This window comes from Epinephelus lanceolatus, chromosome 7 (assembly GCF_041903045.1).
Source record: "Epinephelus lanceolatus isolate andai-2023 chromosome 7, ASM4190304v1, whole genome shotgun sequence".
NCBI lineage: Eukaryota > Metazoa > Chordata > Actinopteri > Perciformes > Serranidae > Epinephelus > Epinephelus lanceolatus.
The window spans coordinates 9238126-9252445 of NC_135740.1; the positions used below are offsets into that span (position 1 = coordinate 9238126).

General features: G+C 40.0%; 1 protein-coding gene across 2 annotated transcripts in view; it reads right to left on the reverse strand.

Annotated features, from left to right (window-relative positions):
- The window catches only part of LOC117260927 (uncharacterized), a 70079-nt gene that overhangs the window by 42788 nt on the left and 12971 nt on the right, over nucleotides 1–14320 (reverse strand). Inside the window, exon 1 of one of the 2 annotated variants that reach the window (XM_033633059.2) lies at nucleotides 12735–12919. The exons of the other annotated variant lie outside the window; for it this stretch is intronic. Coding sequence (XP_033488950.2) covers nucleotides 12735–12769 — 35 coding nt within the window. The 5' untranslated portion in view covers nucleotides 12770–12919. Of the gene's footprint in view, nucleotides 1–12734; nucleotides 12920–14320 lie in introns of those variants that run through there. 2 annotated transcript variants of the gene reach the window in all.

The following is a 14320-nucleotide window of genomic DNA, read 5'->3' on the forward strand; positions in this document are numbered from 1 at the left end:
TTCTGGCAGCTGTTTATTCAGTTGCTTTTACTTGAGATACTTCTGCAGCATTGCATTGCAAGCAGTGTAGACACTCTCAGGCACATTATTATCTTTATTTGGAAGCTCAGAGGTGTGTGTCTGTGCATGAGAGAGAAAAAGAGTGCATATTGGACTCATTACATAACAATGGATTAGAGTAGAGGTATTCGGATCAGTAGGGGGTCTGCCTTTATTAGACACATGAAATAACCTCATTAACGCCCACACACAGTGAGCACGCACACTCACACACTCAGTGAAGATAGACATGTCCATATTTGTCCATGACTTTATATCAGTGCTGAAATTAGGCTTATATACACAATAACAAGTTAAGACACACACCTCAGTGCCACACCATTCACACCACCGTCCAGTTGATGTAGACAGAACAGAGTCCAAATCCACCATGACTGGACTGAACAGTGTCCAGGTCTACTCAGTGAAAACAACCCTCATCTAGGAATCAGTGATTAGCAGGGCCGAAAATAAAAATTGAATGATGGGTAGAAATTCTGAGCTCTTTCATTGTAGATGACTATAACTTTACCCAAAAGGTTTCTGTCCTTCTGACGTAAAGCAAATCCAATCTAGTTCAGCCTTAATCCCTCAATGGAACCAGTCACTAGACTCAGAGAGCCACGGGCTTATGATGCTGACTAATTGGCTCTTGTCAGCACCAACATGCGGATGTCTGATGTGATGTCTGACTGTGACGAACTGAAGATCCCCCAGTGGTACAGATTCATGATTCAAAAAATAAGCTTTTAATACGATTAATAAACCCATTCATGTTTCTAAAATGATTCCTCTGTATACAAGCATATCTTCTCTATCTAAAAGAAATAATCTTGTAACATATAGTAGGTCCTATATTGGACTTTGAGCGTCTACAACACAAATCCACTCTGCTCCAGTCCTAATCCTTCTCTACCACCAGCACTAAACTCTGCTAATATGGACCTGATTACATTACTACAGCAATTAGAGACCACAGAGCAAGAGACTTACAATGAATCAGCAGCAGAGGCAGAGCTTAGACAAGAACAAATGTACTGTGTACACGATTTTAACTGAGATATTTTGACACTGTTGAATAAAACACCATTATAAGTAATCTGACATCTACTGCTGCAGAATTTCACTGGCTATAGCTGCAACTAGGTCAAGAAAGCTTGTAATTCTTTTTCCCTTAGATAACCTGATTACAGTAACGATTTTCCATTAGGCTCTAGCAGAACAAACCCCTTAGCTGTGTGGCTGCACAAAGTAAAAGCAGAGCTAAACCTCAGTCATGTGAGATCAGTTACAGCGAACATTGTTTATGAATGAAATTCTGTTTTCTGTCCTACAATCCAGCCCCTGAAGTAGGGCTACTAATATACTGTACATGCTGTCAGTGTGGGGTTTAAGTGCTTTACAGAATCTAGCACTATTAAGTATTATTAAGTGTTTTACTCAAAAATTACTTCTAAATTTTCATGCATTATGTCTTGAGAACAGCACACACAAACTAGAATTACCGCCTCATGGTTGTATGCCCCTGCCAACCAGTGATGTTGCAGTTTACAGTGCGAAACACGTTGTCTTCGCTTAGAGCAGTGGTTTTCAACCAGGGGTCCACTGAAACCCAGGTGTCTCTGAGAGAGTTCTAGGGGATCGCCAGTATTATGCGTACTATTCATTTCACATTTTTTCATTTCACTGAAGGTAGCCAAATGTGAGTAGAAGTCATAAGAGTGACTATTCTGATCATAGGTTTCACTCCTCAACCGCAATTAACAACTACAGAATTCTGGTCTTAGTCATGTCTAAAAACCCATTATCTTTTCAGATGGTCTATACTGAAGCAAAATCATAACAAATGAGGGTCTGTGACCTCGTGTGTATACATTTAGAGGTCCCAGACACGAAAAAGGTTGAGAACCACTGATTTGGATACTATTTTTTCAGACGAGTACAGAGGACTGATAGACATGGTGTAACAACAATTACATGGAGCTCAAAATCAGCAAAACCAATGAGCTTGCAATGGACTGCCAGAGGTGCACGATAGAACACAAAGTTGTAGCCCTAACAGTAGATACCGCTTTAAATATGGATGTTCCTGCAAAGAAGCTACATATTACAAAACATGGATGCTTCAAAGACATATTCAACTCAGCAGCACAGAAGATCTTACACAGTCAGCACAGTTTCAAGGTGGATACCCATGATTAGTGTCACCAATTCAGTATCTGACCAGATTCCTCCCATTCTGTTTCTGAGTTATGTCATTGAATAATGGCCCGGGAAAGGGATTTTTTGCCTATGTGAATTATTTTGTCACAATTACCAAAAACATGTTTGTTGAGGTTACAGTGATCTTAACCTTTGACCTTTAAACACAAAAAATTAATAAGTTTGTCCTTGAGGCCAAGTGGACATTTGTGCCAAAGAAATTTCCTTTGGTCATTCTTGAGATACCATGCTTACAAATAGGGGATGGACATGAGGTCACAGTGACCTTGACCTTTGACCACCAAACTGTAATTTGTTCATCTGTGAGTCCAAGTGGACCATTGTGCCAGATGTAATGAAATTCCCTCCAAGCATCTCTGAGTTATTTGAATTGACAAGAATGAGACTGACATGAGGTTTCACCTTTGACTGCAAAAGTCTGATCAGTCCATCATTGAGTCCAAGAGAATGTTTGTGTCAAATTTGAAAACATCCCCTCAAGGCATTCCTGAGATATTAAATTCATAAGAATGAAACAAACAGACGGACTGACCGACCAGCAACCTAAAACCATAATGCCTCAGGTCACGGCTGTCGCCAGCAAGTAGGCATAAAAAATCTAAAAAGATAAGGATGTTTGAGGAGATGATCACTCTGATGTTTCCCTGTGTGGGACAAACTAATCTGGACTGTTCAAACTCTGGCCACAATATTCAGTCTGGTATATCAGTAGCAAGGATCACCATCAATATATCACTGCAAGGAATCCTTGTGGGAAACCTATAAAAACCAGTCAAAGACCTATTTTTAGGTTCTTGGCCAGAGAACTCAAGAATCTATCCCTGTGTTTGAGGCACAAAAACAAGCCCTTAACTTGAGTCCCAGCAGAGGGAGAGGAGATGAGAGGCTGAGCCGAGGCAGTGCAGATGAATTGGCCATGGTAATATGATGTTAGTGGGTCTATGATGAGCCGCAAGCCTTCAATTTCCACAGAGCGAGAAAGAGAGAGATGCAGAAAAGAACGATTTGCGAGGGAGGAGAAGGATTTTTCCAGTCAGCTGAAATGATAAACTTGGCTGGGATGAGCCACCGAGTACAGATTTAGCTTTAGACAGACATGTTGTATATACAGACATAAGCAGTGTGCATGCCAACTTCAAAGTGTGTACACAACATAAAGTATGTGCCATAAGCACTATAGGGAGGTGTACATTTTAACATTTTCATATGTTTAAAACAACCTGAGATTCTGTTTACATGCTGGAATAACACAGGTATATTATAGAAAATTATGACATTTTAGACTCATATCAGACCAATGACCTGGGCTGGATCTCACCTCTGATCCCTAGTTATTCATGCTATGAATCATGATAAGCCCACTGATGGCATCCACTTTGACAAACCTTTAAAGTTCTGCTTAAAATTCCCTCATTTGCCAGTCGCTTTGTTTTAAACGAGGCACAATTATTCCGTCAAATCGGAGATGGACCAAAGCGTTCTTACAAACAGCTGGAATGAGTTTCAGCAACAACTGGCAAACCAAGATCTATTTCAGGACTGAGGGCACATCTGGACTTCCTCTGCATAGCCTACATCTGTGACTGAAAATAATCAAATGTTGTTTGTTTGTTTGTTATTTTGCTTTGTGTATGGCACATATTGTAATCTGATATGAGTGTACAAAGGTGAGTCACCAACCAAGCACATCAACTTTTAAAAGACAGCATTTAATTCCATTTTCTAATACAGTGAGTGGATATTTGCAAACTAAGACAAGCAACTTTCAGAAGACAGCAAATATACCTTTACCTTAAATTATTAACAGTAAAATATTATACTCAAAGGGGGAGTGCTGCCTATTTTCTACAGCCGAGTGAACTTTTTTGGGGCATTTTGCCTTTAATGGACAGGACAGGTAAGCATGAAGGGGGGAAGAGAGAGGGGGGGGTGACATGGAGCAAAGGGCCACAGGCTGGATTCGAACCCGAGCTGCTGCAGCAACAGCCTTGCCTGCCCTTCCAACGCCCCAACTCTGTCTTGTTTTGATCAAAAACAAAAAGATCCAGAATGAGAGCATCATCCTGAGCTGATCAGGTAATATTAGCTGCTGTGTACCTCAGATGCTAATGTGGCATCTTTGTCTAAGTCAAGGACTTGAGATTTCTACTCAAGAGAATAGCTTGACATTTTGGGAAATGCACTTGTTTGCTTTCTTGCCAAGAGTTAGATGTGAACATTGAACCCACTCTTATGTCTATACGCTACATATGAAGCTAGAGGCAACAAGACGGTAGCTTAGCTCTGTGGCTTTGCCCACAGTACACCCAAGGATTCGTTGATTTTCCATTACATCTTTTTTGTTTACAGAAACCAAAATGTAAAATCAATGGTGTTACAGAGAGTTAATTGGGGGAACTATTTACTGGCTCGTCAGCACAGTCTTTGAGCTAAGCTAAGCTAACGGCATGTTGGCTCTAACTACATATTCCATGAAGAGACACTGAAGTTGTCATAAATAACGTCATTTAACTCTTGGCAAGAAGGCAAATATTTTTCATGAGGTACGCTATAGTTCTTACTGAATCTATCATTCTGATGATGATGGCCTATTGATGGTAATGAAAGGTGAACAGTGATACTCAACTTATGGCCTACACAGTGCTCGGTGACCCATCAACCATTTTCTTATTCACAGTGAAAATTAATTGATTCAAACTGGATTTTTTTTTTACTTTGACTGTAAATAAGTTGCCAGATTACATTAAAAAAACAAAATATGATCACTATGATCACATTTTGAAAGCATCTTCTGGTGAGGATAGGGTTGGTGGGGTTGAGGCCACTGATTCTATAAGAAGCCTGTAATGTAGTGAAAAAAAATCTCTCACGAAGAGTTAATGTCTTTACAAATTAACCTAGGAAGCCTCCTCATTACCAAGACACAACATAAATAGCCTACTTAAAAGCGCCATGCTCACACACAGCTGTGACATAATAACTTTTCTGTGCTTTGGAAAGGTTTTTCAAAGATTAAACCCCCATGGCTTTAAAATATACAACACAAAGAGTAATAAGTGACTTTGTTTATACCTGGAGGTTACCTGTCAACAGTTTTACAGATGTTTCTTGTACAATGGGGGTCTATTGGGAAAATGCGTTATGGGCTGCACAGCAATTTTTATTGCAATACCGCAAGTGGCCACTGGAAAAAATTGGAAGCAAGGCTGAGAAGTGGTCCCTTATCTAGTTCTCTACTACATCCATGGGAACAGCACGTAAAAAAGGCAGCATCCTCACAGGATAAACATCTTTCACCCTCGCATTACTCTCTCTCCAGATGTTAGAGAGCTTTTACATGACTCTTGTTATTGTCTGACCCATCTCCATTACTTGAAGGAGCACAATTTGAGCCAAAGGGCCATAAAAGGATATGAGAAATATATAAAGAATGTGGCCAGATAACACAGCTCCACACCAACATTTCTTTGTTCCCTCCTCCCCTCTTATTCTGTCTCTTATTCTTTTTTTTGCCTCCAGTCACATAATCTCACCATCCCTCCTCTGTCTTTCTTTGTCTTTTCCTCTCTCTGTCGTCCAACTGCACATACCTAACTGGGAACATGGCCTTTAAAACCGCGGTATTTCCTCTTGACCCATTCAACCATTCAACGCCTGCATAGTCAGCAGGATACGGTGACTACGAAGGAAATTATTCATTATATTTCACTCCTGAGCTCTGAAAAATGTCACTGTTACTTTGACTTTCCCATGCTTAAAAATGCAATAAAGATTTGAGAAAGAAACAGTACTCAGTAGTGTTAGTATTAACTGTTAGTGTCCAAGACCTCCCAAGTGCAATAATAACTGCAGGGGTCAGAATAAATAATACTGCTTTACAGTTTTGGAGGAATAGATACTCTTAATCAACCTTGGAATAAAAGTTCAGCTGACCCGCATAAAAGTGTCCCTGGTACCAAAAAGAGTAAAAAAAAATGTATGTAGTGTTGAAATGTTTCCATCAACAATCTGCCAGTAGAAACGTTTCCACGACAATGTCATCATCAGTTATACGAAGGGCTGGACCCAAATACTCAAAGTTCTGTCAGTTGGGTAGGTATTCGTTGTTGTTGTTGTTGTTGTTGTTTTAACTTTGAGATTTGAATATTCTTTCAAAGGGGAATATTCTTTTTTTTTTTTTAAATATTCCTTTTTTAAACTTTTTTTTTTTTTTAAATGACAGTAATAATATAATATAATGAAGAAATTATAAATAAATATTCAGTGTTTCCCATATAGTGATTTATTTGTGTTGGCCCATCGGAATACCAATATAAGCCTATTATTAAAAATAGTTTAAAAAAAATTTGCAGCATTTTGTTTTGCTCAGCCCCTTCCCAGCTCTCTCTATTACTCTGTTTATCGTACTATAAGTAGGGTTGCAACGGTTTAAGATTTTCTCACAGAGTTTTCTTTTATAATTGAAACCTCAAGATTCTCCATCCAGTTGCTTTTTTCCCCCAATACTGTAGATACACAAATTTATACTGTATGATGACTGTCAGTTTTCATACTATGGTATAACATAAAACCAGTATACCACTGCATGCCTAAACATGAGAGCTCCACTCCACATTGGAAACAGTTGGTAAGTCCACCTACGCAAACACTGTAGCTCTTCGCACACAGAGTTGCTGCATTACTGGCACAATAATAAAAAAAAAAAACCTTCATTACGGGGTTAGGCTTTTTGTATAGTCTTGACTACAATCATTAGCGTTACTAGCTGCCTTTTTTTCCACTGCAATATGCGTCATGTAGCTAGCCAAAGCTGTCAGGCTAAGACGGTAGCAGGCATGTGGTTAAAGCTTTTGAGTGCTGCATACAAATTTACCTTTAAATAGCATTTTGACTGATTTCTAGGGCTGACCTGAATGCGTCAAATCTTTGATCGCTACCCTGGTAATCAATGTCCAAATCAGTATTCAAATGCTCCGTTTTTCTAAACTGTTACACCATATATCCCAAATAGCCTATAAATCAAGAAATAGTTATCCAACATAATTCATTATGCATCAACATTAATTATTAGTTATACTCAGACAAAGACATTTACACTTAGTGATAGGCCAACTTTTGTGACCCCCAGTCTGACCTCCTGTGATAGGCTTACAAATTCGCTAGTAAGTTGTTGAATAAGCCAAGCATCTGGAATAGTTTCAAAATGTACAAAGATGACCTCCAAAAAGTTGAGTGCCAGATATGCCAAAGGAACCTGGCATATCACAAATCTACCAGCCAGCTTGGCAAACCCCCTGAATACTGTCAGTAACAGCATGACTGTGTTGCAAAGTATTCTTTTATTCTTAGTGCTTGAAAACTATGACTCACTGGGATTTACCAGTAAGTGTTTTCCAGAATTTATTTTTTTTCAAATATAACAACTTTGTTTCTGCTTCTCCATTTCTAAACTGGACAGATGAACTCTGGAACAGTGTCACACCACCTGAAAATTCTCAGCCAGCTTTAGATTTAAAATGATTTTTGAAAATAACATTACTGTCCAAATAACTCTAAAATGTCTTTTACTCCCGAGGGTTGTTTACAATTTATAAACCATTCTTTTGGGTTTGGGGTTTCTCTCGTCTTCCAGCTCTCCTGTCTCTGCCACATTCTCCGCTCCATCTCCTCCTGTTTGAAATGGGGCTGTGCTCTTAGCAACAAGCCTTACATGGACTCAAGACAGAAACTGACCAAACACTCATCAGTCACTCTGCACAGTCTACATTCATTTACAGCTGCATCACCATTCCTGCTCAACAAACTCGGCTTACTGTGGTTACATAATGGCTGTTGGACCAGGGAAACACTGGGAAAGATAGGGCCTGGTGAGGAAGTGAGAAAACACACTTGTCCTCAGCTTTAAGACTCATCTACTGACACTCTGGAGCTCTATACCAGTGGTGGGCTAAATCTAAACCTGTGCATTTTTTGCAAAAACTAAATCAAGACTTTGTCTAAAGGGCAAAAACAGCTTTTGCTGCGCTGTCTATGGACTGAAATATTCAAGCTTGTAACATCATGGGTTGTGGCTAACAGTCTTTGCAAAGCCTTGTACCTTTGTTATACCTGCTTTCCATACTTGTGCAGCACATTTACAGTTTACAGGGACCACTCAAATATCCTAATAATCTTTTAAACAGTTGGTTTCTGATTAAAAGTAGGCTTCTTGGTGCGTCGTTTGCTCAGTGGTAGAGCAGGCGCCCCATGTACAAGGCTGTTGCTGCAGTGGCCCGGGTTCGAATCCAGCCTGTGGCCCTTTGCTGCATGTCATCCCCTCTCTCTCTCCCCCCTTCATGCTTAGCTGTCCTGTCCATTAAAGGCAAAATGGCCCAAAAAATATCTTTTTTTTTTTTAAAAAAAAAAGTAGGCTTCTCATTTTTAGCAACTGTCAATTTTGTCGGCTGAAACTGTCGCTGGCAGACTTAATCAGCTGTAGGAAGCTAGGAAATTAAGCTAATGGCAAGTTGACTGAAGACTCAGAGGTAACCAGGCCCTCCGGAAGTGCAGCAGGCTTTGAAGCCAATTTTTACAGTTGCCAAACAGTAGTAGTGCAATTTACGAAGTCCATCACATGATGCCATTGGTCCCAAAAGGCTTCCCACAGACTTACATTGTAAAAGAGATGTCTCTAAATCAGTTGATAAATCTTCTGAGCATCAGAGCCCCTGCAAAATGACTCCTTCCACTATCAGGATTTGATCCATTCAGTTCAATAACGTTTGGAAAGTCTGGAAGAGCTACAAGATTAAGTCATTTTATTCCCATTCAAGTTAACAGAGTGCTAAACCAAAGTAGCTGGCCCGGCCAGCAGAAGTCTCTAGTACTTTTACTCTATTAGCCAAACAATGCGGAAGCAGCGCCGATCAACTGAGTAATTTTGGTTTCATGCGCCACTGAGTAACTTTCATAGGAATGAACGGGGTCCTGCCCCCAACGTTGTATCCAGGTCTCTTTATACAGCCACTTAAGTAACGCTACATTAGTGTTATGACTGTAACTAAGTACACTATAGCCAGGCAGGGCACACTAGTAGTTTTGATACATAAAACAGAAGACACACTGCTTCACCATTTCCTTACACTTTTGCTTGATTTTTTTGATTTTGGAAAGGCTAAATAAAATACACCCATGTTTATCCTACTGGCCCCACGCCTATTAATCAATCAAGTGATTGTTATTTTATCTGCAGGGGAGAATATCTGCCTGTATGTATGCGTCTCAACATTAATGGGCCCACTGCATGCGACTTTCCTTATCGCACAGCTTTAGGCCCTGTCCACATGTACACAGATATTTTTGTAAACAGATATTTTCCTTTATGTTAAGGCCTCTCGTCCACAGACAAACTGAGTTTAGGTCACTAAAACACCTTCTAAGGTGTAGATTGTTTAAAACTCTGGTAACCTTGTCCTGTCTGTGTGGACTTAAAAAAATTAGAGTGTTTGGGAAACAATGTCCTCAATTAATGCATGCCCATTGTTGCTTTGTGTAACACTAGAAACAACAGCAGCAGCATTCAACTGGTTTGCTAATATTTTGTTAGCACTGCTTGGTCTAATAATTACTTTACACCGTAACCTAGCATTGCTACATCACTTCATGGATAAATGGAGGTATTTGCTGAACCAGCTGTTTTTGCTCCACCTAAGCATCCACAGTTTAAAGTCCACCATAAATTACGGTTGTGGATCAGACCCAATCAAAACCTGCAGATAGTGGGACACTTTAAAGAGTGGGATTGTTGTTGATGAGGATTGGAAGGAAAACTTTTGCATGTCCAGAGACTCACTCGCATATTTGAGTAAGCTCCTTCATCCTTATACTGAATGGGAATCAACGATAAATATTAGTTACCTGGCTGTAATTCCAGTTCTATGAGTATGTGCTTAGCTCTCTAACCAATAGCGAAGCCTGTTAGAGGTCGGAGCACATACAAAATAGAAATGTAGTTACCTGGCTGTAACTCCAGTTTGATTAGTATGTACGTAGTCCTCTAACTACAAGCCCAGCTGGCCCCAATCCCGTGTGGCCGAGACTCCAAAGGAGTCGAGCCGTGGGGGTGAGGGGTTTATATAGGGGAAGGGTGCTAGTTGCCCACTACCTTCTGATTGGGCAGTGAGTAAAAAAGATCTTTTTCATGGTGCCAAGGCGGTGCTTCGGAGGGATAAACCAATAGCAAAGCCCTTGAGGGGGCGGAGCACATACGGTACAGAATGTGATGTTGAGTACATGTTTTGAAAACAGTTAATGCTAACCTGTACACTTTGCTACCTTTGTGACGATAGGAACTTCTGAAGACAGCTGAAGCTGGAGAGAGCTTGGAGACGTTTTGGGGTTTTAGTATGGACAGAGATACTTTGTAGAATGAGGACAGAATTACTCTTTAAAAGAAAGGGGAAAGATAACGGTTTCAAAAAATATCTGTGTATGTGTCAAATTGAGCTATTTTTCAAATGCCAAAGAGGATCATTTTTTGGCATACTTTTAAGCTGACATGATTTAATTTGATTCAGTGTCATTTGTACTGCATGTTTAATTTAAGTGTACATTTTGATAAGCCTCAAAATCTTAAACTTAATCTGGCATCTACAACCATGTAAATACATGCCTAAAGCCCCTCTTGTGTCAGTGGAGGTGCTAAATATCTTTTGACGGTGCAAAATAAAACTCACACACTTCAGCACCGCTACTGGAAATATCCAAGGGGACACACTGATCCTCCAAACTGTACATATACTGTGTATTGCTCTCACTAGATCCCCACATCAATACAGCAAGTTGTGAAATCTTAAGCTCGACAGGGCTGCTTTACCCTGCTTAAGAGGTTAGATCACTAGGCAGTGGATGTTTTAGTAAACTGTAGATTTGAACATGCTTGAACAAGATTTATGCTGCTTTCATGTGGGACTGTGTTTATTGTGCAAGTCAACTTGAACAAAGTGTTGTGGTTCTCACGACTTTGTAAGTGAACATTTCCTGATAGCTCTGAGATCACAAGTTGTGACAGGCTAGCAAAAATGCCTTTTTTTTTTTTTTTTTTTTTTTGTCTTTTTCAACAGTGTGCTAAGGACTTAAACCACCTACATGCCAAGCATATGATGTACTCTGCTTCCTGTGTTGAAAATGCGTCTTCATGAATTCAGTTTAAACGGCACAATCAGTCTTGAGTTTATCTGCATACTGACAGTTTGTAGTAAGAGGCAATTCAAGTTAATCTTCGTTTCAGTATGAATCTATTCCAGGAGAACACAATCGTGGTTCTTTAGCTGAATCTGTGTGTAGCTGTCTCGCAGCTCATCCCCACTCCTCATTCACTCTCTCTCTGTGTCACACACACAAACAAAATGTTTGTCTAAGTCGACTCTGCTGAGTGGGCCATAAAAGCTTGTATTGTTGTCACGTCATGAGTCTGAAAGGCCAAAGACAAAGAAAGTGGAAGGGGGTATCAGTGTGCCAAACACCACATCTCAGCTCTGCTACAAGAAAAGCTACTTTACTATAGTCAAAAAGCTAAAAGCACTCATTATCCTAACCCTCTGTGGTCTGATCACACTGCCAAGCCCACTCCTATATATAGCCAGTCAAAGCATTAAAACCACTACCATCAGCTACAAGAGAAAACACGCACTCAAATTTAAATGAGGAAAGAGTCTAATACATCCCAAAGCTATTAACTATCAAGTCGTCAGTTGAGCAACAGTATGACTGATACCGCATCAGAGACAATTTACAGGAAATCATCCACCTGATTCTCTTCCATAAAACCAAAAAACAAAAGCACGTTTGGTGCTGGGATTTTCTCATTAGTCATTCACTTCCAGGGTAAAATCAGGCTCTTCAGTCCATCAACTCTGAGTCATACAGTTGACTGTCAGCACCAACTACAAGCCATCAATTGTCTCAGTAAACAAAGAGAAACAAAAGTTTGATTAGACAGCTGCAACAAAAGACAGTGTCAACTCTGGGGAAAAAACCCAACATGATAATTAAAATCCACGCACAGCGAGAAAAGATTTTTCTGTCAGCAGTTGGATTGCTTTGTGGTCAGCATGTTTGGCCACTTGTGAAAAAAATCCAGTAGCAGAGTTTGTGACTGTTGACACATGCTTTGTCGTTTAGTATTATAAGCAGCCCATTAAGATATATGTATTGAAAATGACAAATCCCTTTAAAGAGCCAACTGTCGCCCACACCCAATGACACACGATATTGTACATGAGTTGAGATGAGTAATGTTATGTTGGCAGGTGTTATGTCAAACAAGATTTTGCAATCTCAGGAGATATTTTATGGTTGATTTTGTAATACATCGTGATTCAGTGAGTTGGGTGGTACAACGGCATTGAGCATCACAATATCATTTCATCATTATCATTTACAGCTAATATATGTGATTAAAATGCAATGGCATTATAACAAAAGAGACTTACTTCCTGCTCTTGAAGCATCCATACATCCCAGCCATGATGAACAACTGAAGCGAAGCAAAGATTCTTTCCTAAAATTAAACACTTTCTCCCTGTTTGCAGAATAAATGTTTTTTCCTGGTTTGTCCAAGTCAAATCATCCAACGCCCTGTGCAGTTGTCCCACATCAGACTTCCTTTTCTTCCTGAAAACCGACAACTTCGATCTTTGCAGCAGAGAAGATGCCACTCCACAAGAGAAGATCGCTCCCTCTTCCAGGTCAAACCATCCTCTGAGGTTCCTCCCCCCTTTGAGCTCCACTACAGTCAAATTTCGTACAGAGCTCCCTTCTCCAAACTTTGGCAGCAGAGCCACAACAGCAAGCCAATCCTAACCACTCCAGTACTCACATACAACGGCAGCCAAAGGATTATAACAGGATCAGAATATCACACAGGAAGCACTGAATTATGGGAAGAAAGTTTGAAAAACAAGAATGTCCTTTTCAAATGAATCAGGAATGTCTTTAAAAAATAAGAAAAATGCTTTTCACGAAGAATCGCGTCTCACAGAACAAACTCATGGAGTGGTACAATGAGCTAGAGAGAAAACAATTGACTAAATGACTGACTGAGTGGCTGCTGCATGCCTCACTCCTCTCCTCCTGGTCACCACGGCTGGTAATGCAGCAGAGGGAGGGCTGGAGGAGGGAAGAGGATAAAGAGGGTGGAGTGAGGGAGGAGGCAAGTGTGAACAAGAGACTGCCCCTCATGTCCTTATTCTCTTTGTCTCTCCACTGTTTAGTTATCCACAAAACTGTATCTTCTGTAAAATGACCAACAGCAAGACTTTATTTCTCTGATGAATAACTGGGTTTAAATAGATGCACTGATTGGATAACGTTGAAGACAAGATGAAATGAAAAGTACCCGGTCCCCGTCATATTGTGCACCTAATTAACAATACTGTATATGCCAAAAAAAACCCCAATATTAATCTCTCCCTGACGGATAGATGCAGTTGACATTTATGGGAACGCCCACAAAAAGACTGCATCCTTCAACGCTGAGGGGAGACACACAGCATTCACTACCATTCTGAAGAGTTACTGTGTGGCTTTCTACACATCAAATAAATGTAGAAATCAAGAGTTAAAGGGTATTTTTTCAACCCTGTACTCTATTTTATTAATAGGAACATTTTTTGAAATGGATCCAATTTTAAGTGAGAGTAGCCAGGCTGCAATTTAAACACTCTCAGTTCATCTTTCCACTGTTTTAGTAATCACCAACTCTGGGCTGGTTGAAATAAACAGTGAATTCTCCCAGTCAGATGTAAAAATATGCTGGCTCTTCACTAAACTGATTGTTTATTTAAATGGAGTGTGGTGGGTTAAGTGATGGCAATTCTGGGGCGGTTTCTAATCAAACAAAAAGATCTAACGCTTTATCCATACAGTTGTTTAACCCCTGGTACAAAAACAGCCTACAAGGACCTGTAGTTCTTGAGGCTGCATTTAACATTATCCCAACGTGAGAACATTAAAGCGAATTGTCAAAACATAGGCTAATGGCATTGAGCAACGTTAGCGCTGCTAAACTGTCTCAAAA